The sequence below is a fragment of the Vigna angularis genome, chromosome 3, assembly GCF_016808095.1.
Source record: "Vigna angularis cultivar LongXiaoDou No.4 chromosome 3, ASM1680809v1, whole genome shotgun sequence".
Taxonomy (NCBI): Eukaryota; Viridiplantae; Streptophyta; class Magnoliopsida; order Fabales; family Fabaceae; genus Vigna; species Vigna angularis.
Window position 1 is genome coordinate 39,197,785 of NC_068972.1, and position 17,771 is coordinate 39,215,555.

General features: G+C 32.6%; 1 protein-coding gene across 2 annotated transcripts; it reads right to left on the bottom strand.

Moving 5' to 3' along the window:
• Positions 1-9,430: 9,430 nt before the first annotated feature.
• Positions 9,431-17,771, bottom strand: LOC108324240 (uncharacterized). Of its 2 annotated transcripts, XM_017557119.2 has the most exons (6): positions 17,622-17,771; positions 17,062-17,162; positions 11,125-11,601; positions 10,673-10,816; positions 10,176-10,585; positions 9,431-10,101 (listed from the first exon to the last, which is right to left on the bottom strand). In XM_017557119.2, the coding sequence occupies exons 2-6, from the start codon at positions 17,156-17,158 to the stop codon at positions 9,484-9,486; spliced, it is 1,746 nt and encodes a 581-aa protein (XP_017412608.1). In that variant the 5' UTR covers positions 17,159-17,162; positions 17,622-17,771; the 3' UTR covers positions 9,431-9,483. The 2 variants fall into 2 exon arrangements, with proteins under 2 accessions (XP_017412608.1, XP_052731524.1); XM_052875564.1 differs by lacking the exon at positions 17,062-17,162.

Consider the following 17,771-nt stretch of genomic DNA (forward strand, 5'->3'; position numbering starts at 1 on the left):
TATAAGTAAAGAAATAAGATTATATGAATCACTATAGATGAAGATGCATATTGTATGGATATCTAACATGATTTTATGACTAATTATAGCCATAGTATTAAGTATAATAAACTATTAAGAAAATGAAATATCCTAAATTCACTAATAATATAAATCACATATATTAAAATATTATTAAGTAATAAAAAATTAAAAGAGATTTGCGCCATATTTTTTATAAAATAGAATTAAAGTTGAATTACCAATATTTATCATGCATCATATTTAATATAGAATAGTGGCATATGTAAATAGTTTGTTTTTTATGAGGAATTGGTGATAGAGTGTGAATGTCATTATCGGAAGTGGAGAATCAAATTAATGGTTTTAGCGTTGCAATTAAAGGTTGGAAAGCAATATTCAACCTCAAAAACGAATAATATTGTACGTGGATTTAGGACCCTCTAATTCAGTCAAAAAAAGTGCCTCAACTTTCTCTTCAACCTTCAAACCTTCTGGTTAATACATTCACGTCCCAAAAAGGGCCAACAACATCAATAATCACAAGTTCCCAAATTCATTCACATCTAATTACGGATAGAACTAAAATAAATAAGTTTAACCAGATTTATATTTTTGTGATTACAAATTTTATAACTTGACTTTATCCACTCTTGATTGATAGATTAATAGTTTGATTCACTTATGATATTTTAATTTTTAATTTATTTTATATATTTATTATGGTACAACTAAAGTGAAATAGAACCTTTAATAAAATCAAAAGTCATCTATATAACTTGAGTTTACTAACTGTTTTTCAAAAATAACTCTCTCACATAAGACACATTGAGAATTATAAATAAATCATCCTTAAATAATAAATTGTTTAGAGTTTAAGGTGAATTAAAAATCACGTATTAAATAAAAAAAACTTAAAAGAAACTATTACAAGATTAATAATTAACACGAAATTCTTTTAAGATAACTTTTATAATAATTTATTTAAAAATAATTAAAATATGAGTTTATTTGAATGAACTTTTTTATAAAACAATTAAAATATAATTAGACTTTTTTTTATAATAAAATTGTAAATATCCAAGGAATAATAGAAGTGAAGATAAAAGAATAAGGTTTAATAATTATTTTGGTTTTTATTTTGGTTCACTTTTTTTTACTGTGGTCTTATTTTTTTCATGCATTCAATTTGGTTCTTATTTCAATAAATTTTATTCAATTTAATTTTTTTTTATGACGTCGTCTAAATTATTAACAGAAAAGTGTACAAGATGGACAATTCCTATGACATGAAAATATTTTATCTGAGGTGTACGTTGTGACATGACTTTCTCTTCTTATTCAAAAATGTTAGAGTTCCATGAACCCATGGTTGATAAAGATGCCACCACTCTCAACGGCAACCCTAGAGAGAAACTCGATAATCATAGAGAATCTCAGTAGTCCTAGATAAAAGCTCGACAACCCTATAGATAAACTTGACAATCATAGAGAGAAGCTCGACAACTTTAGATAGAAGTTCAACAACTCTAGAGAGAAACTCAGTAATTCCAAAGAGAAGCTTAGCAACCCCAAAGAGAAGCTCGACAATCATAGAGAAAGATTTTCAGTTTATTACGAAAAATGATAAATGAAGAAAAAGAACGAAAATGGTGAAAATGATGATAATAATGGTTTATTGCAAAGATGAAAAATGGAATGTACGAAGGGAATGGAAGCAGAAAGTGTAGATTGATGAATGAAGTGTGTGTGAGGTAGATGATTGTTGATAATGGGAATTAATTTAAAAGTGATTGTTTTTGTGTGACTTTTTAGAAAATAAAATAAAATTGATTGAGAAAGGGGTTGAAAAAAATTTCAATGCAGGTTTAAGGATTTCGTGTACATGAGGGTTTCGCAATTTGCGTTAAATGAAGGTCGAATAGTGGCCGCGTGTTCCAGGTGGATTCACGTTTCATGGTGGTGCGATAGGGAAATTTGATAGGTGTGTGGTTGTTCAAAGATGGAACTGTGATTATGGAATACATGTTTTTATCTCGCGGTGGTGGTGGACCATAATGTTTTACAACTCATACATGCCACATAAGCAAAAATCACACAACTAGTTTAAAGAGCATCCTACTGCCAAAATGGGTTGTAACCCGCGAGCCAACCCGGCCTACCACGGGTTTGACACGGGTTGAGTTTGAAAAAAATATAATTTTTTTATGCGGATTAGTTTTCAATCCAGCTCACTTAGAACCCGGCTCATCCGGTTGAACCCGTGATAAGTCAGGTTGGCTCACCAACCCACCTAATTTAATTTAATTATTTATTATTTTGTGTTTAAATATTATTAGTTAGCAATTTTTTATTATATTGTAGATGAGAATAAAAAAAAGATGTTTCGAGAGAAAAAAATATTATAGATTTATTTATTCAAGACTTTAATATTATAAATGGACAAGTGATATAAGAATTGTCAATATTAAAAACTTATTTGTTTGTCTTTTGTGCTTGTTTTTGGATTACGTTTGGATTGTAAGATTTTTTTTTTTGAATTGTCTTTAGAGTTTAACATTGTTTTAGAGTGAAATTTATTTAGATTTGAATTAAGAAAATTATAATTTTTTTATTTTAAAAAAATTACCCGTTTAACTCACCAACCCATGGTGGGTGGGTTAGGTTCAAATTTTTTCAACTTGTTAATAAGTAAGCCGGGTTGAGTTGACTCACTAAGTAACCAACTCGTGGTAAACCGGATCGGATCAAGCTGGGTTACCCATTTTGACAGTTGTACCCTAGATATTTTTTCTTTTAATAATTTAAAAAGCATCACGAAAAATGACTAACCTGAATAAATTTTTTTTAAATATGAAAAAAAATGAAAATCATATTAAAAAAATAGACTAAAATAGATAAAAATAATAATTAAGTCAAATAATAAATAACAGAAAAGAAAGAATTAACTCATTTGTTATTTAAAAAAGAGAAACAACAGTTGAATGATGGAGATGTGGAGGTTGGATATGTTTCGATTCCTCTCTACGTTTTATTTTAATCCAAGAAAATGTTGGTGAGACTATACGTGCACGTTGCACCAATGCATGACCAGATTCAGAGAAGGACCACATTATCTCATTAAACTTTCTACTACTATTAAACTTCTCCATATCTCGAAAGCACATTTTCCACTGCAATTTCTCATCACCAATGTTAATTCATAGACATTTTTTTGAGAAGAAAAATAAAAAGTAAAAGATAAAATAAAATAAAATAACAAGTTCATATCTGATCATCCACTAAATCTAAATCAGTTTCATCTATCGCTGTGAAAAAAAAGTGTTGAAAATCTGAGGTCAATGACAATCAAATTGAATTGAGATACACAAATGAGGGTCTACCCATTTTATAAATTTAATAGTACAAAACATAAAGTCCGAGATTAACTATTGAGTGTGTTTTTCTGACATAAGTTTAGGGTCAGACAGAAATTAAGATAGACTTGAATCATACAAGATCTGGTAGCTGCATAATATGACAGTTGAATCAGCAACATGAAATTTAATTGACCCCTAGAAGCTCCAAGGGGCATTTTTCCTTGGATGAAAGTGATGAGAAAGAATAACATTATCCAAAACAAAAATTATTCGTCTATAGACCCAAAAAAGAATAGTAATTAATAAGCAATCAGATATGAATGTGACAGACAGGTTTTCTGTGTTTGAAATTTGAACCAATTTTCTGAGGGAAAAGGAAATTTGAAACAATAGTAAAAAGCAAAACATTTTTTGTGGCCAATATAAATTGGAGACTCTCTTATTGTAACATCATGCATGGGTGTGTATGGGTAGTAAATTGATGACTAGGGATCGATATACTTTGAGTTAAATGATTACAGGCATACGACTTTTCAATTGTCACTTTTATCACAGAATCATTGTGTTGAAGAAAACAAGGCATATATATATATATATATATATATATATATATATATATATATATATATATATATAATAGTGTTTCTCAAGGTGGGAGAGATGCATTGACAAATATTATTTATATTTTTGAAGCTGACATTCAATTTTGGTTTGGAATAGGAGATAGATATTTTATAAATATAATGAATTGTGAGAGGAAATATAAATGTTAATTATTAGTATTTTTTGGATTAAATATGTTTTTTATTTTTAAATTATCATACAATTTTGATTTTTGATTCATTTTTATCTCTCTTTTTAAAAAATACGGATTTAGTCTTTCATAATTAACGCCGTTATGTTTTTTATGTGATAACAATATGACACATGTACATCTCATGTCATTGCAGTTTTCCATCGGAGATACCTGTTCGCGAGAGGTTTCCTTACTCTTCTCCAACACAAGAGCCACCTAGGATGTTCATTTTCTTCCTCATGCGTCATTCGGGTCATGCTCTTAAGGGGTTTATCTTTCCCTCATTCCTCTATGGTAGTGGCTCACACTTCCAACCACCGTCAACACTACGCCAACAACAACGACCGTCACTCGCCGCCCTTTTCTCCTCTTCTCTCTCATGCAAGATCATTGCCCATTTCATGAAAAAGACTCTAGGGACCACCAATGGGCACCAACGATGCGAAGAGGGTTCTTTGTTTTATGTTTAAATGGATAAATGATTATCTCTTTGTGTGCATTGGTCCGAGCATGAAGGATTGTGGATGTTGTGTGTTCTTTGTGGGCTATGTCTTATTGGATTTGAAAATTGATTTGGGAGAGGAAGGAAAACTAAAATCACCTAATAATTTAGGAACAAAAATATATTTAACAATATTTTTTATTAATGAAAGAAGTTGAACTCATACCATTAAATAAATTATGTGAAGAGTTGTAAAATTTCAAGAGAAAGTTTGTATGAAACTATTTATAAAGAGAAAGTCTTCACTAAAAATGTGTTGGTTCTAAAGTTGTATTAATTAATACGAATTAAGAAAAAAAAATATCATCACAACTTAATAAATATCTTAAATGTATAACGGGTTTAGATATTTGTGACATGGGAGGATTTACAATTTTTTCAAAAGAAAAATTGTGCAAACAAATTTGTAATATTTATCATAAAAAATGCATGTTAAGTAAAAATGGTTTTGCTTATGTCAAATTTATTGTGTATTTTTATTTATACTCACATTTGTGGACACGTTTTTGCTAGATAAATTTTATTTTTTTTCTATTGCGTCCTTGCATCAGAGTTGAGGTTATAAAAATGATGGAAGAGGAGTTTGACGTGTTGGTGGATTCAAGATTGCTTTATATTTTTGGGAAGAGGTTAGTGGTAATTGTTTTTCTATACAATAATAACTAATTGAGATATGTAGAAGTGTGTTGAAATAAATGGAAGAATATGATAACACACATGACATGACATAGATCTAACAATAATTAGTGACGTATTTTAAAAAAAATTAAAAGAAGAATACTTTTACTTATATACTAATTTTTATTTATATAAAAATAATTAGAAAATGAATAAGTTTCTATCATTTAGATACTATCTTAAAGGCTCTGTTTTTTTTGGGTGTATTTGGAGGAGATGATTTGGGGGGATTTGAATGGATTTGAGGATAATTTTGAGTGGATTTATGGGTAATTGAGAGTGGATTTGGAAGTAAAGTTTGTGAGAATTAGTGTAGGATTTGATTGATGTGATGCATTTAAAAAATTAGTTTAATTGGTAGAAATTAAAGATTACCAAAATGCCCCTAGTTATAAAAGTAATATAAAATGTTATTTATTAATGTTATATTTAATTGTAAAAATGTTTATAAGAAGACAAAAATTATAAATATTTTTTAAATTTAATTTTTAAAAATTATAAAAATTATACTGTAGTAAAATGAATTTATTTTTAAATGTAGTATTTGTTTGTAATATAATTTACTACCAAGTAGTATCAATTTATTTGTTACGGAAGTGAGAATGATTAATATTAACAAAATACATACTCATTAACAACTTTATACATACATACAACTAAAATCAACAACATCATTAAATTCATATACTCATGTAATCATATCCTATTTAACAATATACATGCATTCATATAATAATTAAACAAAATACATTATATTTATTAAGTAAACTAACCACATTCATGCATATTATTTAAATATAGTAATATGAAACATACCTCTTGAAGACACTTATGAAGCTTTCAAGCAAGATTTTTCAGCAAGACTAAAGACTTCAGCCAAGATTCAATACGCAGTCACAGTAAGATTCCAATAAGATACTAGTTTCAATTGTCAATATTCAGATAAAATGAGTGACAATTCCAAAACAAACCTGTTAAAATAAGAACATCAATACCTTATATCATAGGTTAAAAGAAACTAAAAACTTGGTTAAATATGTACCTTCAGCTCACTCTACCCAGTGATTTAACACAGCAACTTAGGAAGTTGAACCAGGTACCGGTAAAAAATTATTAACATACACCCACCAAGTTTTTTCGAGATGCTATAATCATAGTATCAGAGGAAGTTCATTAGTAAGGTACACATGATATGGGAAGAACAACATTGTGTTTAACAATTCCAATTAATACCAGATGGACACAATAAACAGGTTCTTATCCCTCACTTGTTTTCCTTTCTGCTCAAAGATGGTGAGCCTCTCAGCTATGATCTGACATCTTCAAATTAAGCAACTTTTGGAAATTTGAGATCGGTGAAATGGTTTATCAATAACCAGTCTTCCTTTTCTGGATTCAATTTCAACAAGAAGAATAATCTACATTCAAGACAGTTTGCTCCAAAGGTTCATAATTACAATCATGTTCTGGCCAAGGCAATTGCAAGAGGAACTGGTCAAATTCTGAAGGCCATCTGCATCAGTGCTTACAACAATAAGGTTTTCTTCTCTTGTTAACTCAATTACATTAGCTTTTTCGGACTAAAACTGCAATTAATTACAAAGACAAAGTTATAAGCATCAAGACAATTGTGTGTGTCAAGAAAAAAGAAAGAAAGACAACCAAATAGTATTTGCTTATACCAATAATTATGGAGAACTTAGTGGTCAGAAATTCACCAACAAAGGAGGACAACGTTCTGTAGTACTTCTGGAGATGTGAGAAATGATCTTGTTGTGGCTAGGAAAAGTGTGAAACAACAACAATAAAAATCAAAAAACGCTCTACAATGAAACTGGACACATAAATAACTGTGTTTACTGCACATGTCAATGAGTAACATTCTCGGTACCTTACCAATCCTATGCACCTCCGTAGCTTACCAGGAGCTTACCAAATGCACCTTATCGTTACATAAACCTGCAAGACATACAAATGGTTAGCCTGTTGCTTAAATAAACCAAATCCTTGAACTTCATCTCACTCTCGGGCTTATCCTGCATTTAAAGGTTAAAAACGTTGCCGTAAAACCTCCACAGCACCGTCGTCCTCCTCCTCTCCACCTTCATCCCCATCAACCTCTCCTTCACCGCACAAACCTTCATCTTCTTCTCCATGCCAAACATCTCCCTCCCCTCCCTCATCCCCTTCTTCATGTCATGGGTGCATCTGTGTCTGCCTCGAATGGTAGTGGTACGAACCCACCTCCATCATCTGCTCCGTTCTCTACAAGCCCAACGGTGGCAGCGCTTCCATGCACGAAGCTTAACACGCTGGAGCTAACCAATGAATGTGACGAGGGAGGAAGGAATGCAGCTATGGAAGTCCAAATAACTCACACACCACAACCTGCCCAACCGGAGCAACACATGCACACCATGCTTGGAACTGGAGACGCCACAGTGTAACCGAATACGCGTTCTTGGAGAAGCTCGAATCGGATACAATAATGTGTTACCGAATACGCCATTAAACGAAGTTCATAGACAAGCTGTAACCGGTTACGGCTCGGTGTAATCGAATACGCCTAAGTTGTTGGAGAAGATAACCGGATACGCAAAGTTGTAATCGAATACGCCTGCAACTCCTTCAGAAAGCTCCAACCGGATACCCTCTTCTTCTTTCCGAATGTACAGCTGTGATCAAGCTCACTTCTTCAACCCCTGCTTCCACGTTTGGTCAGCTTCATCCAGTCCCTCATCATCATCAACGACGTTCTTGCTCCTCCGTCTTCCTCCTCAACTAAATCACCATGCTTCTACTTGCAACAACCACATCAAAATGGAAAGAAAGATTACCTCTCCTCCACAGCTGGTTACTCTTTCGGAATACTTCAACACACACACTCGCGCAAATCTGGTGAAAGTAAACCTCTTCAAACTTGGTTGTCTCTCTATATAAACTTATCCACCAACCACGATCTTATTAATGGTGTGGATGGTTATTGTTTTCAAATTCAAACTTGTTTGCTAGGATTTTCTCCTTTGTAGTCAATGCCATTGAATGGTTATGTCAAACAGGGAATCTCGCCACTGCAATGGGCTGCAAAAGCAATTTCCAAATTAAAGAAATGCATGGGAAGAGGACAGTGCAAACTGGGTCATCACATGGGCAGCCACAGTCCACTTTACTCTTCAAACCACACTACATGGCTTCTTTCTCGTGAAAGCACAGTGCATGTGTTTATTTTTAACTTATTTCATTTGCTTGGAATCGGTTATTAAACATCAGAATCGAATAACGTTCCTAACGTTAATATTTCGATTCATGTATGGAAGCACAAAATGGGAATTATAATGTCTCGTATAGGGCATATCAGTCTTTCTCTGATAAATCATCGCATATTAGCAAATCGTCGCAAATCCACGCAAAAGAACAACGTTGTTTTTCGAAATCCATCCTCGCTTATTCGCGTGAACAGTGAATTCACTCCAAATGAACACAGCAAAAAAATATATTTTAAAATTTCATAAAACCAACCTAATAAGATGATATTTAGACTTTATATATTATAATATAATCATACCTCTTATCAATATAAAATCTTTAAAAATATCATTTAAATTGTAAAATAATTAAATAACAAACTTAAAATCATAAATTTAACTTAAAGTACAGGATAATTCTAAACTTTTTTATCTTTTAATTCATTTTTACCATGTACTTTTTTGAATTAAAGTATAATAACAACTTAATATTTAAGTTATTTAAAATGTGTGCGTAATCAAAATTTTAGAAAAAATAATGTGATGAAGAGTTAGGGCATCATAACACATTTTTAGATTCATTTTGATAGAGATAAAAGTAAAATGGTGATATAAAAGTTTAAAGTTTTATATTTTTGTAAGAAAGAAGAAAGTAAAAGATAAAGAAGGATAATATCAAATAAATGTAAAAAAATTTAGGTAGTTGAAAAAGAATCGTTTTTCTGATAAATTATCCACTAATTCAATGACATGAAACAAATTAAGTGACAGAGATAATAAAACTAATACTTATATAAAAGAAAGACTCTAGGAGACCAACAGCTTATCTAAACCAATACTATCTTGTTACAACAACATTAATTAGACGCAATATATCATTAGAAAATTGAAATTGTTGCCTTCCTAGTGAATCATACGTCTACTTGGTCTAAATATAAAACTACAAATGTAAGCTGAATAGACAATGTCAGACCAAAGGGGAAACTGCAGAAATATAAATACAGGTATTGGTACAAAAGCAATTGCAGAAATGAGGTTAGGAACCCAGTTTACTCCATTGTAATATGTTATAAAGAAGGCACTACTGAATGCTACCATCATGCTAATTATTGAGATCAACAGTGCCAGAAGACCAGACATAAGTTTTAAGGGCAGTGACATAAGAAAATCATCCTCCGCATATCGAGAGACTAGGATAGACAAGAAAATTAGGATCGAAGTTGATGATGAGATCAATGCAATGGAATCTGATAATGCAAATACCAAGAATGCTGCTTCCTGCAAGTAATTGGGAGTTCCACCATTAGCATCATTGATACCACCTGGAACGCTGAATGCAGCGGTGAAAACTCCAGTAGTAATCAGAGTTGAAACAACCATGCATGATTTTGCAGTTCTCTTCATCCAAGACTCTCCTTTCTCCCGCAATTCTTCATGCTCTGCACTGAATACTTGTCGAGGAATATTGCCGAAAGAATTTGGTTCCTCTATGGATGACAGTGGCATTATCTTCTTCACCTCCTGTCACATCAAGATACGCATAATTCAAACTGATGAACTCACATGAATGGGAAATATAAACTTTGAAAACAAACCTCAAACCATGACAGCTCAAGCATCATTTGAAGAGCTGCTCCAGAAACCATATTAAGTTGGTCTGGTGGTGCTTGTTTTGCAGCATAATGAAGTAAATTGTTCCCTTGATCATCTTTGAAAGTTAGAATGAACTCTTTGATAGGGCCTATTTCATGTATCAAATTGAAGATACTAGCATGACGATGCAGGACTGCAATGTGGATTACACTTCGATCCATGGCATCTAGTTCCCATATCAAATCAGGGTAAGTACTCAAGACCACGGACAGAAATTCAAAATTCCCAACTTCTGCAGCTATGAATATTACTTGAGATGGTTCCGAGAGGATATCCATCATCATTTGTTCATCCAGGGAAACAACTATTTCCCACATTCGTTTCACAAGTTTGAGAATAGGAGTCTCCTTATCTGAGAATTATAGAGAGAAAAAAATCACTGAAAACATGATTATGTTGTTCTGAATGGAATTTAATTGTATCATTGTATGTCACTTACAGAAAGGTAGAAGGTGTTTTCTACATCGTGGAGTTTGGCAACCACAACCAGGAGTTCGAGCCAAGACATGCAAACCTGTCAAGTTGTCATCACGTCTGGCATAAGCTAGCGTGTCCTTCTCCTTTAGCATTTCCAGGGCTAAATCTGCAAGATATTACAACTTCTGATCCGATATTTCATACAGAAGTGTTATTAAGGATATATTATGTTTAATTCACATAAGAATTGGCATCACTTTTAATTCTCAGTAACTTCTGTGGATTGCAAATTCTAATGACACATCAACAACATTAATTAAGATAACATCAGTCATCATCAAGTGGGAGATTGGGAGATATGTAGCTGTATTTAATCACAATTCCTTGCAACATCATGATTGTGTAATCAGAACTACACAGTTTAAAACCTTATTAATGTGTGCATGCAAGATTTTATGAACAAAAAATGCTTACCGTAGAGGCCACAGTTTATAGAAAGAAAGAAAACTGTGGTCCAATCGACCTCTTGAAATATTTGTTTGGTTTTAGGAAACAGATGCCATGCCATCTCAGTTCTTCCCAGTAAAACAGCCAAGTGAAGAGGAGTGAAATCTTCTCCACCCCTGATTGTTGGCAAGGATTCATTTTTTCTCTCCATGATCTCAGCAATCTGCACATTCCCAACCGCTGCAGCAAAGCAGAATGCAGTGTTACCCTTGAAGTCTTGCAATTCTAATTCATCAGGCTGCATTAACTTCAGTAGCTCCTCCACAAAGTGAACATGGTTAGCACCCACTGCTATGTGGAGGACTGTGGCCCAACCCTTTGTTATGGCGGATGTAAGCAGCTCCAAATCTTGTTCCAAGATTTTACTCGCTTCTTTCCAGTCACCTTTCAGTGCTGCTTTGTGAAGGGGAACACACTGGCTCAGGTATCTTCCCTTGGCATCTTCTGCAACAAATTCATTTGTAGAAAGGAAATAACTTCAGTCCTATGAATTTTTAGCACTGAGTAATGTTGTTCGTGGAATGTCGAATTCGGGGAAAAAGATAAGTTTCTTCACTTTAGAGGATTTGAAAATTGCAGTGAACTGAATGAGTTTCGTTGAGTAGGCTTTTCAATGCAATTGATGCACCTCTGACTCTGACTAATATAGATTTTTAAAGAAAAAAATCTTTTCAATGTGTGTTTGTGTGTATGTAGAAATACCACAAGTCATTAAACAGATTTGAATTCATGGTTTTTTTTTACTACTTGTTATTTTAGTTATAATAAATATTTTAATATGTATACTTAATTAAATTTGAGTACTTTAATTGAGTTTTTGTTAAAAAATATTATATTAAGTAATCAAAATTTTATAATTTTCTTTTTAGTATTTTTTGTTTGATTTGCTCATATGATGTGATAGATAGTTTCCACAGTCCTTACTTTCTTTCACATCTCCCCATAGAAAAATTTAAAAAAATAACTTAATGAAAAGTTAAGTTGATCATTAATTTGGTTTTTTAGTGAATCTCTGTTAAAATTTTGTTTTACAGAGACTGAAGAATCTTTATACTTTCAATTATGTCTCTGATATCAATTAAAGTGATATGAACATTTTAATTTATATTAATACTACCAACTTGAACAATATGAGAAATAAAGTTCTGAAACTCTACTTATCTTTATATAAAAAAAAACAAAAAAGGATAGTTTCATTTTATAAATTAAATACCAAAAAAAATCATGTGGAAACATGAGCTTTCATTTATTAAAATTAGCATTTTAGAACTTCATTTTCCTTACAGTTCAATAATATAAAGGTTTTGAGCATTAGATAGAATGAAAACTTTTAATGATGAGGGAATTGAAAATATTCAAATATACAATGGATTTAAAACTTAATAAAATTGTTTATTTTTTCCATGTAAAGACACATAAATAATGAAGATACAAATTGATAGTCATGTAATCAAATTGACTGTAAAATCAAATGAAATAACTTACTTGAAATATATAATTTTTTTTGCATAATTAATATAAATAAACCTTTTAAAACGAATTAATTAAAAATATATAAATTATCAAATAATTAAAACTTAATTAAACCTGGTATAACTATTAACGCAATAATATTTTGAATAAAATATATAAATATATTTTCTCTCTTCGTATATATAAATATATATATATACTTTATAAAATACTTATTCAATATTAAGTTTTAAAATAATCAATAGTAGATTTGTATAACAAAATTAAATATAATTTTTAATAAAAAACTTATATATAACACAAAAAATTACTAATTTATTATGTAATATATTTTGTATACAATCACTTTGTTTCCGCCTCGTTCAGTTCTCATTTTCTCTGTTACACCCTTGACATTATATTATTTATTTTAATAGTTCAGTAATTATATAACAATATATTCAAATAGTATACCGTATATTTTATTTTTCATATTATTTTTATTACAGTACTATTTTATTATTATTGTGTGACAGTAGAAAAATAATAGATAAATGAAAAGAGAAAAATGACTGTAAATGTTTATATTAAAATAATCTATATGAAACGATATGAAAATTAATTATATATTAATTTTTAATATACTAAACAACGTATTTCTTATTATATTACCATAAAGAATATAAAACTACTCAAGGGTTGAAAATTATAAGAAAAAAAATTGGAAAATAGAAGGGAGTGAAAGATAAAAGTGCATGCAATTTATACTTATGGCATGTTAACTTAATTCAATCTAATCCAATTAAATGGGATTCAATTTTATTTATAATAGATCAAATTCAAGACATTCCAAACTAATTCATTGTTAGGTTAGGTGAGTAATATGGATGATTCGAAACTCAACCCTTATACATGTGTTATAAACAAACTAATTGTATTATATATACTTTTTAAAATTTTGAACAAATTTATCATGATTTTGACATATTAACTTTTTTGAAATCTTAAGTTATTTTTAAAAGTAATATATTACTTTTAATTATGTTGATATTTGAAAATTATACACTTTTAATTTTTTTTTAAAAAAAGTCTTTTAAAAAAATTAATTCAATTGAAACAACTTAATTCAATTTGTATATGAATGGATTAAGTTGGCTTGAATTTAATATAAGAAAATCATAATTTAATCTGGCCTGAAAATATATGGCAATTGGACCTTATGTTGAAGCAGTCAGACCCATAACACTAAGGGCACTATGACCTTAGGAAAGACTTTTCAGATCTGAGTTCATTATCTCAGCTTCTCATTCTCTCTCTAAAAAGCTTGTTCCTCCATTTCTCTTTGCCTTCTCTCTACCTTTCTCTCACGTTTAGTGGTTGCATGTTGGATTAGGTGGTGCTCAAGTGACTGCGACGTAGAGACCTTCGCAACCATCCGAATAGATTTTCCATTCTTTAGCGGGTAAGTAGCTCTTCACTGTTCTCCGCTGTTTGGGACCTAGGGCAAGTTGCATGTGCCTAGTGTACCCTCCTTTCCTCCGTTCATTCTAGCTCTAAGAGCTGTTCTTGATCGCCTCATTGCGGGTTGTAGGGTATTGTCTAGATTATTCGCGTGTGGGGTACTAGAGCTGCGGGTCTTTGAGTTGAGCAAAGAAGTTTCAAGGTAAGGGGAGCTAGAATGTTTCTTCAATTGGTTGCATGAACCGTATGTTGAGTTTTGTATTGCTGTATTGTTGATATTGTGTTTTGATTTGGAAAGACTTAGTTGCATGTGTTGGGTTGAATGACTGTGAAATTGGATTGTGATGTATGTAAACTGTTTTGAGATGTATTTAAATTCTATAATGTCTATGTTGATGCGTTTGGGCTGAGAGACATGTTGTAACAGTGAATGGACGAAAAAATTGGAATTCTGTAAGGGTTTTGGGTCATTTGAGGGGAAGTGAGGTAGTGATTTTGGGAAGTAAGGGTTCTGGGCACATTTGGGCTGTTGGGACATCTTAGGCAAGTCATTTGTGACCTGTTAGGATCATAAAACTAGACTAGAACATGTTAGAAGTGATAAAATCGAAATTGGGTCCTTAAGTTGTGGAAATTGATGTTTCAAAAGACAAAACTTGATCTTAATCACTTTAGAATGGTAGTAGGAATGTTCAGAATCATTTAGATGAGTTTAATTAAGTATAAAACAAGAATTAAGGGTGTTAAAAGTTAGTAAAAATGGTTAGCAATGGTTGTGTTAGGTGTTGTTCATAATTCTGCAGAAATTCTGCAGAATTATGCAGTTTCGCGACTGATAACCGTTCGGCCATGCGCTGTTGAGCGTTCGGTCTTAGCGTTCGGTCGTAATAGCGTTCGGTCTTAGTGCTCGGTCTTAAGTGGAGTTCAGCCTTAGTGCTCGGTCTTGTTGGCGTTCAGCCTTAGTGCTCGGTCTTGTTAGCGTTCGGTCTTAGTGCTCAGTCTTAAGTAGAGTTCGGCCTCAGTGCTCGGTCTTAAGTAGAGTTCGGCCTCAGTGCTCGGTCTTAAGTAGAGTTCGGCCTTAGTGCTCGGTCTTAAGTAGAGTTCGGCGTTTGTGCTCGGTCTTAGGTAGCGTTCAGTCTTGATAGGGCTCGATCTCAGTTAGCGTTCGGTCTCTATGGTAGCGTTTGGTCTTTATAGTGCTCGGTCTCAGGTAGCGTTCAGTCTCTTAAGGAGAGTTCGGTCTCTTAGGTAGCGTTCGGTCTTAGTGGGTGGTCTTGGTAGCATTCAGTTTTAGTGGATGGTCTCTTAAGTAGCGTTCGGTCTTAGTGGGTGGTCTTAGTAGCGTTCAGTCTTAGTGGATGGTCTCTTAAGTAGCGTTCGGTCTTAGTGGGTGGTCTTGGTAGCGTTCAGTGTTAGTGGATGGTCTCTTAAGTAGCGTACGGTCTTAGTAGGTGGTCTTGGTAGCGTTCGGTCTTAGTGGATGGTCTCTTAAGTAGCGTTCGGTCTTAGTGGGTGGTCTTGGTAGCGTTCAGTCTCTTAAGTAGCATTCAGTCTCTTAAGTAGCGTTCGGTCTCAGGTAGCGTTCAGTCTCTTAGGTAGCGTTCGGTCTCTCTTAGTGAGCGGTCCTGAATAGTGTTCGGTCACTTCTTCAGTCTTACCATGTATGGACCGTTCAGTCCTGTCCTTTGGGAAGTGAGATACCGTTCGGTCTCCACCATTCACAGGGTGTTCGGTCTTGCCCTTTAGGTGTTGATGTTTTCTGTTCGGCCTATATTCCTATTTATTCTAGTATGCTATTTTACTTAATTGTTCCAGTTGCTTTAAGGGTTTATGTGTAACATGTTGGTGTTAAAGGGGAAAGTATTAGTATTGGACGTAATTCCATGATCCTCAAGGGGGATACATGGTGGTGCCCTTTCAGTGTGTTTAGAATGATTTGCATGATAGCTCAGTCTTGGGGGGTTTTCTGACGCTCCAATGGTCTTTCATTCTCAAGTAGAGAGGATTGATCCATGTGGTGAGGAGTAGCTGGAGGTCCTAGTCTTGGGTGCTTCCAGTATAGCCCAAGGTGAGTGATAACGGACTAACCTCGTAAGTGTGGTAGGGTGAAACTCATTGGCAATGACTTTGCAAAGCAGTAGAAGCCACCACGAGTGCATAACCCGCCATAGCTCAGCAATCATTCTAAGTCCGGACGAGTCAAACTTAAGTGCAACAAGTCATGTGTGTGTAGTGTATTGTATCTATCTTTACTTGCATGTTGCCTGTGACTGCTATAAAACGATTTTTATATCTAGCTCACCCTTGCTTGTGTGTTTGTGTTGCTTGGGTATGCTTTTCTTTTGCAATGATCATCCACTTGGATGTGAGCAGAGGTGGATGAGGTGCCTCTAGAGTAGGCTTTGGAGGAAGACGATGCTGCTGCTTAGTCTCCTTAGGATTCTCTTAATATTTCTTGTATTTTGAATTACTATTTAGTTGTTGAGGATTTTCCCGGTGATTTCTATCCTTTTGAAATACTCTATTTGCGTTTAAGTTTTAAATTATGTCTCATTTTGGGATGACTGTAAGGTTAACTACTTTATTTACAATATACTCTAACTGTTCTTTTTTATTTATATGTGGATTTACTATGTTATATGCTTCTATATAATCTGGAATGTTAGATAATCTAATATATTTTTATTGAATTGAAAAATAAATTTGTTCTTTAATTTAATATATAAAATGTTAAAAATTATATGTTGACTAAATGCAAAACAATTTCATAATAATATATAAGTGAGTAGAATTTAAAATTCACTTTTTAATATATCATAATCATGATTTAAATTCTACTTTAATGCAATTTATTATTTAATTATTATGGAATTATTTATTGCTGTCTAGTCCTATAAAATATAAATATTTTAAATTTGACCTTATAAAAATGTGTATATATGTATATTTAACATTTGTGAATGAAAAAATTTGAAGGGAGAAAGAGGTTACGAGAGGAGACTAGATGAAGGAGAGGTCTCCTAAACTGTGCTGAAGCAACCCTCTGAAGTAGTTGTTCTGGGACACCTACTGACTCTGCTGTAGCCATTTCTCTGTCAACAAAACACACATTATACACTATTCTTCACTATCTACTCAGCAACACCAATATGCATCACACTGCTTACATCAATAATGCCCAATGTTAACTCAAATTTAAGCCTAATCACAAGCAATTCTACTGTATAATTATCTTTTGCTCAATTCAACCATTCTGCATAAACTAATTTACACACTTCCTTATATAAAATTGAAATAACAGTCAAATTTATTCGTGAGATTTTTCTTTGTTTTATGGGTATATGAAAGTCTTTACAAAAGGTCTTCGCAAACTTTTAGCAGGTTATTTCCCACTGCTTTCTTCTGTTATCTGAAATAGGAAATTTTTCTTTCTAGTGTTCTTCAGATTTGGTTTTTAATCTTATTCCATGAGCACGGCACAACAGAAGATATATAGATAGGAACAGAGAAAAACAAATTGAGAGAAGCAGTGAGGAGTAAGATTTGATTACCTTGAAAGAAAAATGTTGAGAATTTCTCCAATTTTCCATGCTTAGCCTCCCAGCATGATTGCCCTCTTTTTGCTCTGCAAAAGAAGAAGCAGAGAAAGAAGAAAGAGAAAGTTTTAGAGAAGTAGTGCAGTCATCTTGGTGAAGTCAATG